Here is a 17,469-nt window from a genome sequence, read left to right as displayed (position 1 = left end):
ATCAACATGCTTGTGATGGCACACGCACGCCCGGTCTAATCAGCATATTAGACTACATTTAAAGCTAGAATCCTTAGTTGCTGGGCCAGTCACCAAAAGGTTGCTTGATTTAAACCTAGAGCTGGCAAGGTAAAAATCTGTTGTTCTGCTCCTGAGCAAGGCAGTTAACCCACTGTTCCCCGGGCTCTGAAGACGTGGATGTCGATTAAGGCAGCCCTCTGCACCTCTCACTCTGATTCAGAGGGGTTCTAACAAAATTGTTGTCTTTTCCTAACAGCTTGATGGTCATGACTTTCTTACACGAGGGGAGGTTAACTTGGCCCCAGACAATCGATCTGAGATCAACTTCAATTTCAATCGAGGGATTTTTTGAGGGGCTTTAACCCCTGGATCCAAGTGATTTTTAATTGAAGAAATCTGTTCCCAAATATTCCCACGCATAATGGAGAGATGTGATCGTATACAAATGTGAGCAAGGATAGAAATTATGTTTTAGTCAACATTATTGGCATTCTAGCGGTCTACAAATTAGACCGTCTACAAATTATTTCTAATTATGTTCTGTCCCCCTGACCAGAAAAAATTGTCTCACGGCTGAATGGAGTTAATGATTCCTGGTCAGTGGCGACCCGTCATTCAGGGCACCTGTTTTGAGCGCCACACTTTTAGGTAAAAAAATAAATAATTAGTAATAATTGTTATAAATGTTATTTTGGCATTAATACGTGTCACATATCAGTTTGCAAACAATGGAAAAAAATGTCATTGAGTTAATAAAACAGCATACAAACATGGTCTCTTTTTTGCTTTCTTGAGTAAGGCAGCTCCAAAATGCAGGTGTTTCAGCCTAGCTCAGTGCTTTCTGTGGTGGTGGGGCTAGCCAGCAGAAAATACAGAGAGTTGGGCCTGATTGGCTCAGTTTTCTGTCACTCATGGGACAGTACGTAATCTCCCATTCTAAAGTTAGAGCTCGGAAATTTTAGCCTCTTGAGTTCTGCCATAGAGTTATATTAGAAGTGCCCATTCAAGGTCATTGGCCACAGATAGAATGAAATCAAATCACATTATATCTACAGTAGCTTTGATTGGACTGATCATGTCAACATCTTACTTTCAAAGTATAAGTAATCATCAGTTGTCATCAAGTTGGCAATCTACTGGCAAATCCTTTTAAATCCTTGTTCAATGAAGAGAAATAATGAAGAGAAATTATAACTTATCGATGCTCATCGGTCATTGTACATAAAGATTACACAACAAGTTGGAAATCGCACATTTGCACAATGAGTCGTTTGGAAGAAATCAGTGGTTAACTGCAAGCATTGCAAAGAAACCTCTAATGTTAGCCTGCTGTTCAATGGAGTGGCTGTGTTTTTTCCCCCGAGTTCCCACCATAAAACCAGAGAATGCCAGACTGATTGATGACAATATTTGCCAACAAAGGACCACTGTGCCACCTTTACAGGGTGAGTCCATAAATGTCTTGTATGCTGCTGCATAAATGATGTAATATGCAAAGGAGAAATGTATACTGTAGCTAAGAAAGTAATACTAAGTGTATGTTGTGTAGTAAGCTGTTAGTAGCTCATGTGCCTCACCCTAATGATTTTGTCTATTTTCACCAACGCGGTATTGTAAACACATCGTTTGGTATGTGTGCTTGTTTGGCAACTTTTTTTATACAGCTTTGACAATGCTACTGATATTAGTCGTGTGCACGCCGAGGAACTTAAAACTTTCCACCCTCTCCACCACTGTCCCGTCGATGTGGATAGGGGGGTGCTCCCTCTGCTGTTTCCTGAAGTCCACGATCATCTCCTTTGTTTTGTTGACATTGAGTGTGAGGTTATTTTCTTCACACCACACTCTGAGGGCCCTCACCTCCTCCCTGTAGGCCGTCTCGTTGTTGTTGGTAATCAAGCCTACCACTGTAGTGCCGTTTCCAAACTTGATGATTGAGTTGGAGGTGTGCATGGCCACTCTGTCATGGGTAATCAGGGAGTACAGGAGAGGGCTGAGAATGCACCCTTGTGGGGCCCCAGTATTGAGGATTATTGGGGTAGAGATGTTGTTACCTACCCTCACCACCTGGGGGCGGCCCGTCAGGAAGTCCAGGACCCAGTTGCACAGGGCAGGGTGTAGACCCAGGGTCTTGAGCTTAAGGACGAGTTTGGAGGGTACTATGGTGTTAAATGCTGAGCTGTAGTCAATGAACAGCATTCTTACATAGGTATTCCTCTTGTCCAAATGGGTTAGGGCAGTGTGCAGTGTGATTGCAATTGCGTAGTCTGTGGACCAATTGGGTAAGCAAATTGGAGTGGGTCTAGAGTGTCAGGTAGGGTGGAGGTGATATGGTCCTTGACTTGTCTCTCATAGCACTTCATGATGACGGAAGTGAGTGCTACGGGGCGGTAGTCATTTAGCTCAGTTACCTTAGCTTTCTTGGGAACAGGAACAATGGTGGCCCTCTTGAAGCATGTGGGAACAGCAGACTGGGATAAGGATTGATTGAATATGTCCGTAAACACACCAGCCAGCTGGTCTGCACATTCTCTGAGGACGCGGCTAAGGATATTGTCTGGGCCTGCAGCCTTGCGAGGGTTAACACGTTGAAATGTTTTACTCACATTGGCAGCAGTGAAGGAGAGCCCGCAGGTTTTGGTAGCGGGCCTTGTCAGTGGCACTATATTGTCCTCAAAGCGAGCAAAGAAGTTGTTTAGTTTGTCTGGGAGCAAGACATGGTGGTCCGCGACAGGGCTGGTTTTTCTTTTGTTGCCCGTGATTGACTGTAGACCCTGCCACATACCTCCCGTGTCTGAGATGCACTGCTACACTGAAGGAACTTACATAACTGTATGTGTGGGTTACAGAGATGGGGTAGTCATTAACAAATCATGTTAAACACTACTATTGCACACAGAGTGAGGCCATGCAACTTATTTTGTGACTTGTTAAGCAAATGATTGCTCCTGAACTTATTTAGGCTTGCCAAATTTGTAAAACATTCTAAAAACATAATTCCACTTTTGACATTATGGGGTATTGTGTGTAGATCAGTAACACAAAATATTTTAAATTCAGGCTGTAACACAACAAAATGTGGAAAAAGTCAAGGGGTGTAAATACTTTCTGAAGCCACTGTAAATATTTGGTCACACGATTCATTTTGTATATGGTTTCCTAGAAACATGGGATGGTTCAACTAACCCTTTGGCCCGATTTCCCCACTTTCCCCTACTGACCATAACTAAACACAGGTCACTGCTTTCAAATCAACCTTAAGTCATTCACCTTTGCATATCTTTATTTGATACAAAGTACACAGTTGTATGACAGGGAAATCAATATTCTGTTCAAAAGTGTAAAAAATTTAAAGAAGACACCAAGAACATTATGTTCAGAACATATATTGATAGAATCTATAATTGGACCTGGAAAATGTGTAATTTCAGTAAATCTGCGTTAGTAAATTGCTATTAGTTCAGTATTGAGTGCTCCGTAAATTGCAGTTACCTGAAGTTGAATCAATAAAATACACAGTAATTATATCCTGTAGTCTACTTCTCCCTGTCCAGTGAATCGCAACACTCACAGCTGTTTCCTGCTTCTTCCAGCCAGCCAGTTTGGAGACATCATGTGATGCTCTATGTTTTGATCAGAGTGAGGGGGAAATGGTCAATGTGAGGAGGTGGTCACCGTGGCAGGGCTCGGACCAGGAACTCTGCTGGGGAGTGAGTGAACCCCAGGACACCCTCCAAACTGGGCATGGCTCCAGGGACCGGAGACCAGGAGAAACGCTGGAGCAAGGAGGAAAAGAACAGGAACAGTTCCATACGAGCCAGATGCTCCCCCACACACGCACGCTTACCTGGAGAGACAGACACACACACATTTCATCTGAGGAGACACACACGCTTACCTGAGGGAGAAAGATATGTGACTGACTGGGTTTGAACCTGGATCATGTCAAAAGCTCAGGAGTGGCAGATATCCAAGTGGTTTGAGAGGCGAGCCAGCAATCGGAGGGTTCAACTGAACAAAATCTGTCTGGAAGTGAGCTGGCAACAGGAGAGTAGCTGGTATCAAATCCTAGATGCTATTGCCTACCGTTGTAACCCTGAGCAATGCACTTAAACCCCAAAACAACAGCTCCCTGGGCACTCAGTGTGGAAGCCCCCCACCTCTCCAAAAACCTGTATACGTGTGTCTTTCGGACGAGTTCTGATAAAAGCAGATGTCAAATTTCAGTTGGACCTTCTGTACAATTGACCCATAAAGAGCTCTTAATCTTAATGTTAAGTTTTCCAGTCACAGGCAAGGTTACTCATCACACAAGTTTGTAATAAAAACATGAAAACACAACCCACAGAGATCATAACCTGAGCAACAAACAATACATGTTGTACGGATAGTCTGTTGTATCACCTGCTGAGAAAGGCAGGAAGGCATCTCTCCTTCTGAACTGTCCTTCAGAATCCAGAAAGTGCTCTGGGTTGAAAGTGTTTGGAGTTTCCCACTCGTCTTTGTCAAACAGCACCGAAGACAGGTTGGTGCTGACAACCGTCCCCTGAATAGCACAGAGATATTGTAACTCACAGACTGCCCACATGCCCAGCAATGTGCAGAGCAGGACTATAGCCTATTATCAGTTGTAGCAGCCATATGGTTAGGTTGGTACATTAATGACTAACTGTACAAATCATCCATGGATTTTGGTAGCTATTGTTTGTATTCTACTAGCCTTGAGAGCTGAATGTCACAAAAGTTCAGGGACAAGTATCATTCACTTGACACATGGAGGGACTCAGGACTGTTAATGCTGTATATTACCTTGGGTATGAAATATCCCCCAAGTTTCGTGTCTTTGCTGGCCATCTTGGGGAAACCCAGCGGCACAATGTTTCCTATCCTCTGTGTCTCATGGATGACAGCGTCAGTGAAGGGCATGTTGGGTCTGTCAGCCGTGGTGGGCTGGCGGGACTGTCCTATCACTCTGTCTATCTCAGCCTGGACCTTCTCTGGAGGGATAAAGGAGAAGGGATCAATCAATTGATCAATCAAACTCAGTGGTGCTGTGGAAGAGTTGACTCACCCTGTATCTCTGGGTAGTTCATCATGTAGACCAGGGCCCAGCGTAAGGTGGTGGCAGTGGACTCCGTCCCAGCCTCGATCAGGTCCAGAGTACACACCACCAGAGTCTCTGTGTTGAAGCCAGCTTTAGGGTCCTCCTTCCTCTGAGAATGTTTAAGGAGAAGGTGGATTGGAATGTGTCAAAATAAAACAAAACATGACTTGTCTGTCTGGTAGAAGTGGTTTGCTACATTCACGTGATGTGTGTCTTTGACCTTTGTCTTAGTGTTGGCTACCATACCTTGTTAATCTCTGTGAGGTATGTGTCTATGTAGTCCCGGGGGTCCTCTGGATCCCAGTCCTCCTGATGCTTCTCTATCTCTGCCCGCAGGAAGTCGGTGATCTGTTGGTAGTTGGAGTGGATGGTCTGGTGGGGACCAGGCAGGTATTTCATGATGTGTGGGAAGGCATCATACAGCTGGGACAGGGAGGGACAGAGTTACACATACAGATCAAACTACAGGAGAACAGTTATGTTTATTTTCCTGTTTATACTGTATGTGCATAATAGTTATGATAAAAGGATAGGATTTTTCAGGTAATTCACCAAAATAGTTTTGCGAGGACAGGGACATGAGCTCTGACCACTGAGAGCTAGGCTCTAAGTTTAACATCCCATCTGAAGGAGTTAAGACCATTGACCAGCGAACAACGTGACACCCACCTGAGCCCGAGCAGTGCCGGATAATATCACAACCTCGTTGTCCAAGCGTAGGAGCTTCTGGAAGTTTTCATCGCTGTACTCGAAGCGATGGCCGAACACCACAGAAGAGATAATGTTCCCCACCGCGTTGTTCAGGATGTAATGGGGGTTGAACCCTCCCCCTGCATAGCCAGTATGTGTTACTGTCAAAGCTTGGATGGATTCTCTCATCAACTGTTGTCCTGCATGTGTCTTTATTATTTTATTATTATTATTAGTAGTAAGTTAAGTATAAGTGGACCAAAGGCACATGAAGGTTACACTTATTCTATAGGGGACACAGTTGACATGATATATTGATAGAGTGTGCAAGTATCAAGTGTGTTCTCACAATGTTATGACAGGAATGTGTACAGTACATGTCTGGTGTATGTCTACAGTGCAGTGTTGTTATTTCTATTAAATAAAAAGCAGTAACCCTAACCCTACATATACTGTACCGTATACATACCCTGCTCCTCTCTGAAGGCCTCACACAGGAAGTTGCTCTCCAGCTGGATGTAGTGCTCCAGTCCCTTCTTCCCTTCTCCGAAGAATCGCAGGTGGGTATGAGCAAACTTTCTCTGGCTCTTCCACATGAGACCGTTGCTTAGAGTGATACCTGAGGTCAGAGGAGAGGTGGAGATTAAGAGCCAGGTATTGGGTGGATCTCAATAGTCTAAAATATCCTTCATCTCCTTATCTCCTTTCCCCCATCTGCAGTGATAGGTGCATTGGGCAGGTGGAAAGTTCATTCCTGGTAGGCATCCTTTTTCAGCTATTTCAAATGAAGGAGAGGAAGTGAGGTAGGCAAGCATCTTTAGATTATTGACAATATATACAGTACCAGTCAAACGTTTAGACACACATACTCATTAAGGGTTTTTATTTTTACTATTTTGTACATTGTGGAATAATAGTGACGACATCAAAACTATGAAATAACACATATGGAATAATGTAGTAACTAAAAAAGTGTTAAAGTGTTATATTTTATATATTTGAGATTCTTCAAAGTAGCCACCCTTTGCCTTGATGACAGCTTTGCACACTCTCGGCATTCTCTCAACCAGCTTCATGAGGTAGTCACCTGGAGAATGCATTTCAATTAACAGGTGTGTCTTGTTAAAAGTTCATTTGTGGAATATCTTTCCTTCTTAATATGTTTGAGCCAATCAGTCGTGATGTGACAAGGTAAAGGTGGAATACAGAAGATAGCCCTATTTGGGGGAAAAACAAGTCCATATTATGGCAAGAACTGCTCAAATAAGCAAAGAGAAATTACAGTCCATCATTACTTTAAGACATCAGAAGGTCAGTCAGGTTTATTAGAGCTAACTGCACCTCAGATTGCAGCCCAAATAAATGCTTCACAGAGCTCAAGTAACAGACACATCTCAACATCAAACGCTCGGAGGAGACTGTGTCAATCAGGCCTTCATGGTCGAATTGCTGTAAAGAAACCACTACTAAAGGACACCAATAAGAATAAGAGACTTGCTTGGGCCAAGAAACACAAGCAATGGACATTAGACCAGTGGAAATCTGTCCTTTGGTCTGATGAGTCTAAATTTTAGATTTTTGGTTTCAACCACCGTGTCTTTTAGAGACGCAGAGTAGGTGAACGAATGATCTCTGTATGTGTGGTTCCCACCATGAAGCGAGGAGGAGGTGTGATGGTGTGGGGGTGCTTTGCTGGTGACACTCTGATTTATTTAGAATTCAAGGCACACTTAACCAGCATGGCTACCACAGCATTCTGCAGTAATACGCCATCCCATCTGGTTTGTGGTTAGTGGGACTATCATTTGTTTTTCAACAGGACAATGACCCAACACACCTCTAGGCTGTGTAAGGGCTATTTGACCAAGAACAAGAGTGATGGTGCTCCATCAGATGACCTGGCCTCCACATTCACCCAACCTCAACCCAATTGAGATGGTTTGTGATGAGTTGCCAAGGCAGCAACTACTCTTCCTAGGGTACAAACATATTAAAGCACCAACATTACATATAAAACAAAAGATAAAACAGGACATCATATAACATTATTACACCACTACATATTTACAATACAAAATGTTTAATACCACCATACAACAATATCACAATGTATGTATATGTCTGTACCTTTCTGTGTCTCTTCACAGTTCCCATTTTTCCATAAGTTGTATTTTTACCCGTTTAAAAAATACATCTGATTCTACTGCTTACATCAGTTACCTGATGTGGAATAGCGCTCCATGTAGTCATGGCTCTATGTAGTACTGTGCGCCTCCCATAGTCTGTTCTGGACTTGGGGACTGTGAAGAGACCTCTGGTGGCATGTCTTGTGGGGTATGGCTGTCCGAGCTGTGTGCAAGTATTTTAAACAAACAGCTGGGTATATTCAGCTTGTCAACACCTCTTACAAAAACATGTAGTGATGAAGTCAATCTCTCTTCCACTTTTAGCCATGTGAGATTGACTTGCATGTCATTATTGTTAGCTCTCAGTGTACTTTTAAGGGCCAGCCATGCTGCCCTGTTCTGAGCCAACTGTCTTTTTCCTAAGTCCCTCTTTGTGGCACCTGACCACACTACTGAACAGTAGTTTAGGTGCGACAAAACTAAGGTCTGTAGGACCTGCCTTGTTGATAGTGTTGTTAAGAAGGCAGAGTAATGCTTTATTATGGACAGTTATGACAGTTTACAATCCGGTGTTACTCCAAGCAGTTTAGTCACCTCAGCTTGCTAAGATGTAGTTGAGGTTTAGGGTTTAGTGAATGATTTGTCCCAAATACAATGCTTTTAGTTTTGGAAATATTTAGGACTAACTTATTCCTTGCTACCCATTTTGAAACTAAATGCAGCTCTTTGTTAAGGGTTGCAGTCATTTCAGTTGTTGTAGTAGCTGACATGTATAGTGTTGAGTCATCCGCATACATAGACACACTGGCTTTACTCAAAGCCAGTGGCATGTCGTTAGTAAAGATTGAAAAAAGTAAGGGGCCTAAACAAAACAACAATTCCTGATTATAACTGGATTATGTTTGAGAGGCTTCTATTAAAAAACACCCTCTGGTGGGCTGCTAGGGGCGCAATGTGCGACCGACGTGTTTTCCGTTTGCTACTGCAGTATTCTTACAGTTTATGTGTATTTTGCAGCAAAATCGTATTTATTTTCAAATATTTGTTTGGTGATCGCTTTCCGTAAAACGCACGACCACTTTGCTTTTCAATGTCAGCATGTCGACGAAACATAAGGCCAAAAACATGACTGAGAAAACTCGGACTACAAGACCGCACTCTTATCACCGTCCTCTCCTGAGTCTGAGGGTCCGGAGGAGACTCATACTTTACCTGGGGGTGCGGCTTGGCCTGGAATGAACATTCTCGAGGCCATCAAACTACTACGCTCTGAGATAGTTGAAATACAGGAGGTTTCTGATACTTTAATAGCAGATATAACCATCCTGCAGAACGAGACGGTGCCAGCAATCACATCACTCAAAACAACGACGACTGCAGCACTGGAGACCTCCGCTACCAGTGTCTCAGACCTAACTACCTCCCTGGGTGCTTACGTAAAATGCCTGGCTTCAGATCTGAAAAAGGTACAGGAGAGTTGTGTGAGTAGAGGGTTTGGGGAGGAAAATGATTCATTTCAACTTGTATTTATTTCATCACATTCCCAGTGGTCAGAAGTTTACATACACTCAATTAGTATTTGGTAGCATTGCCTTTAAATTGTTTAACTTGGGTCAAACGTTTCGGGTAGCCTTCCACAAGCTTCCCACAATAAGTTGGATGAATTTTGGCCCATTCCTCCTGACAGAGCTGGTGTAACTGAGTCAGGTTTGTAGGCCTCCTTGATCACACACGCTTTTTCAGTTCTGACCACAAATTTTCTATGGGATTGAGGTCAGGGCTTTGTGATGGCCACTCCAATACCTTGACTTTGTTGTCCTTAAGCCATTTTGCCACAACTTTGGAAGTATTCTTGGAGTCATTGTCCATTTGGAAGACCCATCTGCGGCCAAGCTTTAACTTCCTGACTGATGTCTTGAGATTTTGCTTCAATATGTCCACATAATTTTCCTACTTCATGATGTCATCTATTGTGTGAAGTGCACCAGTCCCTCCTGCAGCAAAGCGCTGCCACCCCCGTGCTGCACCCCTTTTTTTTTTTAAAACAAAAATAACTGTATTTGACACCCCTGTGACTTAAGGGTTGGATGAGCATTTCTTGGTGTGGATGCCTTGTTCATCTTGCCCTGTCAGAGACTAAAATGTGAGCTTGTTTTGCGCTGTTTTTGTTTTGTTTACACCTACATAAGAAAAGCATTGTAAACTTTATTTTTGGTCCAGTGGATGGTCGGTCTGTGGCCATGACTGTCTGTGAGTGTGAGTGGTTACATTTCTCCACCCATATCAATGGTGACTCTGTCCCTGTACTACAGATTGCACTTTAACCTTTGTAGCCTTCTGCCTGGAGTGTTTAACTTGTCTAAAGTACAATATCTTTATAGCTAGTCTTTTTTATTTTTTGTAGTTGTATATTATTTATATTGTTTTGTTTTGTCTTATGTGTGCAAAACTGAGTATAGAGTAAAAAAACACCCTCTTTGTCCTGTTAGACAAGTAACCATTTATCCACATAACAGGGGGTGTAAAGCCATAAAACATACATTTTTTAGGCAGTAGGCTATAATCGATAATGTCAAAAGCTGCACTGAAGTCTAGCAAGACAGCCCCCACAATAATTTTATCATCAATTTCTTTCAGACAATCATCAGTCATTTGTGTAAGTGCTGTGCTTTGTTGAGTGTCCTTCCCTATAAGCATGCTGAAAGTCTCTTGTCAATTTGTTTACTGTGAAATAGCATTGCATCTGGTCAAACAATTTGTTTTCCAGAAGTTTACTAAGGGTTGGTAACAGGCTGATTGGTTGGCTATTTGAGCTAGTAAAGGGTGCTTTACTATTCTTAGGTAGCGGAATGACTTTAGCTTCCCTCCATGCCTGAGGGCACACACTTTCTAGTAGGCTTAAATTGAAGATGTGGCAAATAAGAGTGGCAATATTAATATTAATTTTACATCCAGATTGACCCCAGTGGCTTGTCATTGTTGATAGGCAACAATCATTTTTTCACCTCTTTGAAACGGACTTTACGGAATTCAAAAGTACAATTCTTGTCTTTCATAATTTGGTCAGATATACTTGGATGTGTAGTGTTAGCGTTTGTTGCTGGCATGTCATACCTAAGTTTTCTTTTCTTGCCAATGAAAAGGTCATTAAAGTAGTTGGCAATATCAGTGGGTTTTGTGATGAATGAGCCATCTGATTCCGTGAATGATGGAGCCGAGTTGGCCTTTTTTCCCAAAATTTCATTTAAGGTGCTCCCAAAATTTTTACTATCATTCTTTATATCCTTTATTTTGGTTTCATAGTATAGGTTATTTTTATTTTTATTCAGTTTAGTCACATGATTTCTTAATTTGCAGTACGTTTGCCAATCAGTTGGGCTGCCAGACTTATTTGCCATACCTTTTGCCTCAGCCCTCTAAACCAGTTATTCCCAAACTGGAGTACCCCCAAGGGTACGCACAATGCCATTGGGGGTACGCCAAATAAAAATATGATTTTTATTTTCACATTTTCAAACAGTCCATTTATATTTTCCAACGGGGCTATACATTTGGGTGAGGTTTTTCTCTTGCCTGATTAGCCTCATTTCACTGCCAAAAATAAAATTAATAAACCATCTAGTGTTCAGCAAAATAACAACACAATGTGAAGTACAGGTAGCCTAGTCAAATAATTAACATCCAATCACATTAACCATTACTCTCTCGCGGGAATTCCACTAATTGTCCGTATGTAGCCAAATGTAGCTGCTGCTCATTCCATTTGCTCGAAAATTAATAAATGGTTAAAAAATGTAAGGCCTGCGTCCAGAGACACATGCCAGCTCTACTGGTAGTACTGCTACTACCAGCAGTACTACACCTGCAGCTGTCGACGACAGAAGTTGTTCTGCTTCCACGAGCACATGCAAAGCTAGCATCAGTAATTCTACATTTGTTGTTAGCCCAGCTAGCATGGACACTGACAGTTGTGAATCTGATGCAGCCGAAGAGCTACTGCCACCTTACCCGGGAAAGCACCGAACAACAGACAGGGACTTTGGACCATCGAAGAGGAGCAAATATGATGAGAACTACATTGATTTGGGGTTCACTTACAGTGGGGAGAACAAGTATTTGATAACCTGAAAAATCGGCAGTGTTTCCTACTTACAAAGCATGTAGAGATCTGTAATTTTTATCATAGGTACACTTCAACTGTGACAGACGGAATTTAAAACAAAAATCCAGAAAATCACATTGTATGATTTTTAAGTAATTAATTTGCATTTTATTGCATGACATAAGTAGTTGATACATCAGAAAAGCAGAACTTAATATTTGGTACAGAAACCTTTGTTTGCAATTACAGAGATCATACGTTTCCTGTAGTTCTTGACCAGGTTTGCACACACTGCAGCAGGGATTTTGGCCCACTCCTCCATACAGACCTTCTCCAGAACCTTCAGGTTTTGGGGCTGTCGCTGGGCAATACGGACTTTCAGCTCCCTCCAAAGATTTTCTATTGGGTTCAGGTCTGGAGACTGGCTAGGCCACTCCAGGACCTTGAGATGCTTCTTACGGAGCCGCTACTTAGTTGCCCTGGCTGTGTGTTTCAGGTCATTGTCATGCTGGAAGACCCAGCCATGACCCATCTTCAATGCTCTTACTGAGGAAAGGAGGTTGTTGGCCAAGATCTCGCGATACATGGCCCCATCCATCCTCCCCTCAATACGGTGCAGTCGTCCTGTCTCCTTTGCAGAAAAGCATCCCCAAAGAATGATGTTTCCACCTCCATGCTTCACGGTTGGGATGGTGTTCTTGGGGTTGTACTCATCCTTCTTCCTCCAAATATGGCGAGTGGAGTTTTGACCAAAAAGCTCTATTTTTGTCTCATCAGACCACATGACTTTCTCCCATTCCTCTGGATCATCCAGATGGTCATTGGCAAACTTCAGACGGCCCTGGACATGCGCTGGCTTGAGCAGGGGGACCTTGGGTGCGCTGCAGGATTTTAATCCATGATGGCGTAGTGTGTTACTAATGGTTTTCTTTGAGACTGTGGTCCCAGCTCTCTTCAGGCCATTGACCAGGTCCTGCAGTGTAGTTCTGGGCTGATCCCTCACCTTCCTCATGATCATTGATGCCCCACAAGGTGAGATCTTGCATGGAGCAGCAGACCAAGGGTGATTGACCATCATCTTGAACTTCTTCCATTTTCTAATAATTGCGCCAACAGTTGTTGCCTTCTCACCAAGCTGCTTGCCTATTTGTCCTGTAGCCCATCCCAGCCTTGTGCAAGTCTACAATTTTATCCCTGATGCCCTTACACAGCTCTCTGGTCTTGGCCATTGTGGAGAGGTTGGAGTCTGTTTGATTAAGTGTGTGGACGGGTGTCTTTTATACAGGTAACGAGTTCAAACAGGTGCAGTTCAAAGAGGTAATGAGTGGAGAACAGGAGGGCTTCTTAAAGAAAAACTAACAGGTCTGTGAGAGCCGGAATTCTTACTGGTTGCTAAGTGATCAAATACTTATGTCATGCAAGAAAATGCAAATTAGTTTCTTAAAAATAATACAATGTGATTTTCTGGATTTTTGTTTTAGATTAAATCTGTCACAGTTGAAGTGTACCTATGCTAAAAATTACAGACCTCTACATGCTTTGTAAGTAGGAAAACATGCCAAATCGGCAGTGTATCAAATACTTGTTCTCCCCACTGTATATTCGGAGTAGTGCTTTCCTCAGCCACAGTGTGTTAAAGGTGCAAAAGTACTATCTCACAACTCGATGAAACCCTCACTCTTGCGCAGACATTTAGAAACAAAACATGCCCATTTGAAAAATAAGCCACAAGAGTTTTTTTGAGCAAGAATTAAGATGACTTTTGAGTAGTAAGACATGTATAAAAGCAACAGATACCATTCATAAGAAGGGGCTAGAAGCATCTTATATGGTGAGCAACTGAGTGGCTAGGACATGCATGCCCCAAACTATTCTGGAGGGCTTAATTCTTCCTGCTACCGTGGATATGGCTGGGACAATGCTGGGGGAAAAAGCCCCAAAAACTTTACAGACAATGCATTCATCAAACAACACTGTTTCACAACGCATCAGTGACATGGCAGGAGATGTTTTGAAACAATTACTGCTTCGCATACAAGCCAGTGAATCTTATGCAATAAAGCTGGATGAGTCAACAGATGTGGTGGGCCTGGCACAGCTTCTGGTATATGTCTGTTACCTTTATGGGGGGTCAATTAAGAAAGACATTGTCTTCTGGAAACCAGGACAACAGGAGAGTATATTTTTTAAAGTACTGGACAGCTTTGTGACATCAAATGGACTTTGGTGGTCAAGATGTGTTGGTATCTGTACTGATGGTGCAAAAGTCATGACAGGGAGACATAGTGGAGTGGTAACGCTCGTGCAAGCAGTTGCTCCCAACGTCACTTGGGTACACTGCAGCATCCACCGAGAGGCTCTTGCTGCCAAAGGAATGCCTGACACCTTGAAAGACATTTTGGACACCACAGTGAAAATGGTTCATTTTGTTAAAGCAGGGTCCCTGAACTCTTGTTTATTTTCTGCACTATGCAACGATATTGGCAGAGACCATGTAATGCTTGTACTTTTGTCTCGGTGCTCTCAACTAATCATCAGAGACGGTGATTCGTTGACCAGCCATCGCTATTGCAAAGATCTCACTATTAAAGATTTAGTTGAAGTATAACTCTGACTTGTGTGATAAGTTTGTCTCTCCTCATTTGATAGTAAAGAAATGAACCACCACACCAGTTACTGACTGTTGGCACTTGGTGGTCTATAGCAGCTTCCCACAAGAATAGGCTTAAGGTGAGGCAGATGAACCTGTAGCCATATTACTTCAACAGTATTTAACATGAGATCATCTCTAAGCTTTACAGGAATGTGGTTCTGAATATACACCGCAACACCGCCCCTGTTGGCATGTCTGTCTTTTCGGTAGACGTTATAACCATGTATTGCTACCACAGTATCATCAAAGGTATTATCTAAGTAAGTTTCAGAGATCAGAATATGAATGTCATCTGTTACAAGCAAGTTATATACTTCATGGACCTATTTTCTCAGGCTGCACATGTTAACATGGGTTATTTTTAGCACTTTCTGGTTTGCTTGGTTGTTTTTAATGCTTTACTGGGAAGCTTATCAGAAGTAGACTTGCTCATGTTATTTATATTGGAGCTGATAGTGCAGGGTGAGCTGCACACAGTGGTCTGCCTACTAGGGCACACCACCTAACAGTATAACTGTTGGACCGTAGAGCGAAGGAAAAGCAGCCAACAAGTCCTTAGCATATGTGGGAACTCCTTCAAGACTGTTGAAAAAGCATTACTTATGAAGCTGGTTGAGAGAATGCCAAGAGTGTGAAAAGCTTTCATCAAGTCAAAGGGTGACTACTTTGAAGAATCTAAAACATATTTTGATTAACACTTTTCTGGCTACTACATGATTCCATATGTGTTATTTCATAGTTTGATGTGTTCACTATTATTATACAATGTAGAAAATAGTTTTTTTTTAAAACTTAAAACCTTGAATGAGTAGGTGTATCCAAACTTTTGACTGGTAATGTACATAATGCAGAATTTTCATATCTAACATGTTTATCCTTTCCAAAAAAGCAACAGGAGTACATTCTCACTGGAGTCTGGCCTGGTCAGAAGTGGTGCACTATGTAGGGAATAGTGTGCCACTCACTCACCAATGCCTTTGAAGGTGACATGAAACAGAGGGACAATGGGCCGGTCATAGAAACTGTCCAGTTGGTTGACCAGAGCTTCCTTCACCATCTTATACCCTGAGATAAACACTACCCTGTCACTGCCTCGACGCAGGCTGAACACTGGACCATAGTCCTCAGCCATCTACAGGGAAGGAAGGAATGGTTGTGACACATTTATTACATTTTTATAAAATATTTAACCTTTATTTAGAGAATCCCAATTGAGACCACAGTTATTTTTCAATGGTGCCCTGTGTAAAACACGCCACATGCAAGTCAAATCTGTGTCAATTATTTCACTGCACTAGTAAAGATATAGTATTGGTAATTTAAGTCATTAGTAATCAAATATTTCTGATTAATATTAGCAATGATTATATGAGTATTTTTCTGACCTTGTCAATGGTCTTGAAGTCGAGCCCTGTGAAGATATTACCCAGGAAAGGAACAGACCAGGGTCCAGGGGGGAAGTTAGTTGGAGTTCTGTGTCTGACGATGTCCACCACCAAGAGAAACACAAAGATAAACACCAGCCAGCCCTTCACATCGAAACAGTCCAATGCCGCCAGCAGAATCATGGTGAGAACAGCTGTTTTTGCAGACTCTAAGACAGGTTGAAATGCTCTCTGTGATACTCTCTCTCTGTCTTTCTCTCTCAGTAGCCTCTCTCTTTCTCTCCGTTTCTGTCTTTCTCTCTCTGAAGCCCTCCTCTTTCTGTCTCTCTTTCTCTTAGCAGCCTCTCCACTCCCAAGCCTATCCTTGGCAGTAGTAACTATAAGAGTCAGTGACAAGGAGGGAAACGAGGCTGCTCGACCATTAACTTGTGGTCTCAGGAGTAGGGTTGTTCTGTAATGGGGAACGAAAAACAAAGGAATACCAGACACGCAGGAGAGGGAGCATGAACTTTCTCCCTAACATGCACTTTTGTAAATGTTTTCAGAAGCTGTAAAACTAGCAGTGATCTTGTTACAAGAAGGCTATCTACAGAATAAACCAACAGACAAGTTTAACTACAATAACATTCTCAGTAACATTTATTTGTTTTTGGTATTACTGTGGAATGTTGGTGTTTATATACAGTTGAAGTCAGAAGTTTACATACACTTAGGTTGGAGTCATTAAAACGTGTTTTTCAACCACTCCACAAATTTCTTGTTAACAAACTATAGGTTTGGCAAGTCGATTAGGACATCTACTTTGTGCATGACACAAGTCATTTTTCCAAAAATTGTTTACAGACAGATTATTTCACTTATAATTTACTGTATCACAATTCTAGTGGGTCAGATGTTTACATACACTAAGTTGACTGTGCCTTTAAACAGCTTGGAAAATTCCAGAAAATTATGTCATGGCTTTAGAAGCTTCTGATAGACTATTTGACATAATTTGAGTAAATTGGAGGTGTACCTGTGGATGTATTTCAAGGCCTAACTTCAAACTCAGTGCCTCTTTGCTTGACATCATGGGAAAATCAAAAGAAATCAGCCAAGACCTCAGAAAACAATTGTAGACCTCCACAAGTCTGGTTCATCCTTGGGAGCAATTTCCAAACGCCTGAAAGTACATCTGTACAAACAATAGTATGCAAGTATAAACACCATGGGACCACGCAGTCGTCATACCTGTCACGTTCTGACCTTTATTTCCTTTGTTTTGTTGTTATTTAGTATGGTCAGGGCGTGAGTTGGGGTGGCCAGTCTATGTTTGTTTTTCTATGATTTTGGGATTTCTATGTTTCGGCCTAGTATGGTTCTCAATCAGAGGCAGGTGTCGTTAGTTG

At 42.2% G+C, this 17,469-nt stretch overlaps 1 protein-coding gene across 2 annotated transcripts; it reads right to left on the bottom strand.

The window, feature by feature from the left end:
* Positions 1 to 3,286: 3,286 nt before the first annotated feature.
* Positions 3,287 to 16,520, bottom strand: LOC112248542 (cytochrome P450 2J2). 2 transcript variants are annotated; one of them, XM_024417672.2, is made up of 9 exons: positions 16,082 to 16,518; positions 15,666 to 15,828; positions 6,285 to 6,434; positions 5,795 to 5,955; positions 5,372 to 5,548; positions 5,093 to 5,234; positions 4,831 to 5,018; positions 4,426 to 4,567; positions 3,287 to 3,868 (listed from the first exon to the last, which is right to left on the bottom strand). In XM_024417672.2, exons 1-9 carry the CDS (start codon positions 16,262 to 16,264, stop codon positions 3,693 to 3,695), a joined length of 1,482 nt encoding a protein of 493 aa, XP_024273440.1. In that variant the 5' UTR covers positions 16,265 to 16,518; the 3' UTR covers positions 3,287 to 3,692. The 2 variants fall into 2 exon arrangements, with proteins under 2 accessions (XP_024273440.1, XP_024273449.1); XM_024417681.2 differs by lacking the exon at positions 3,287 to 3,868 and adding an exon at positions 3,883 to 4,058 and having other exon boundaries at positions 16,082 to 16,520.
* Positions 16,521 to 17,469: the final 949 nt, after the last annotated feature.

This window comes from Oncorhynchus tshawytscha, linkage group LG01 (assembly GCF_018296145.1).
Source record: "Oncorhynchus tshawytscha isolate Ot180627B linkage group LG01, Otsh_v2.0, whole genome shotgun sequence".
NCBI lineage: Eukaryota > Metazoa > Chordata > Actinopteri > Salmoniformes > Salmonidae > Oncorhynchus > Oncorhynchus tshawytscha.
This window is presented reverse-complemented; position numbering and strand designations above follow the sequence as displayed.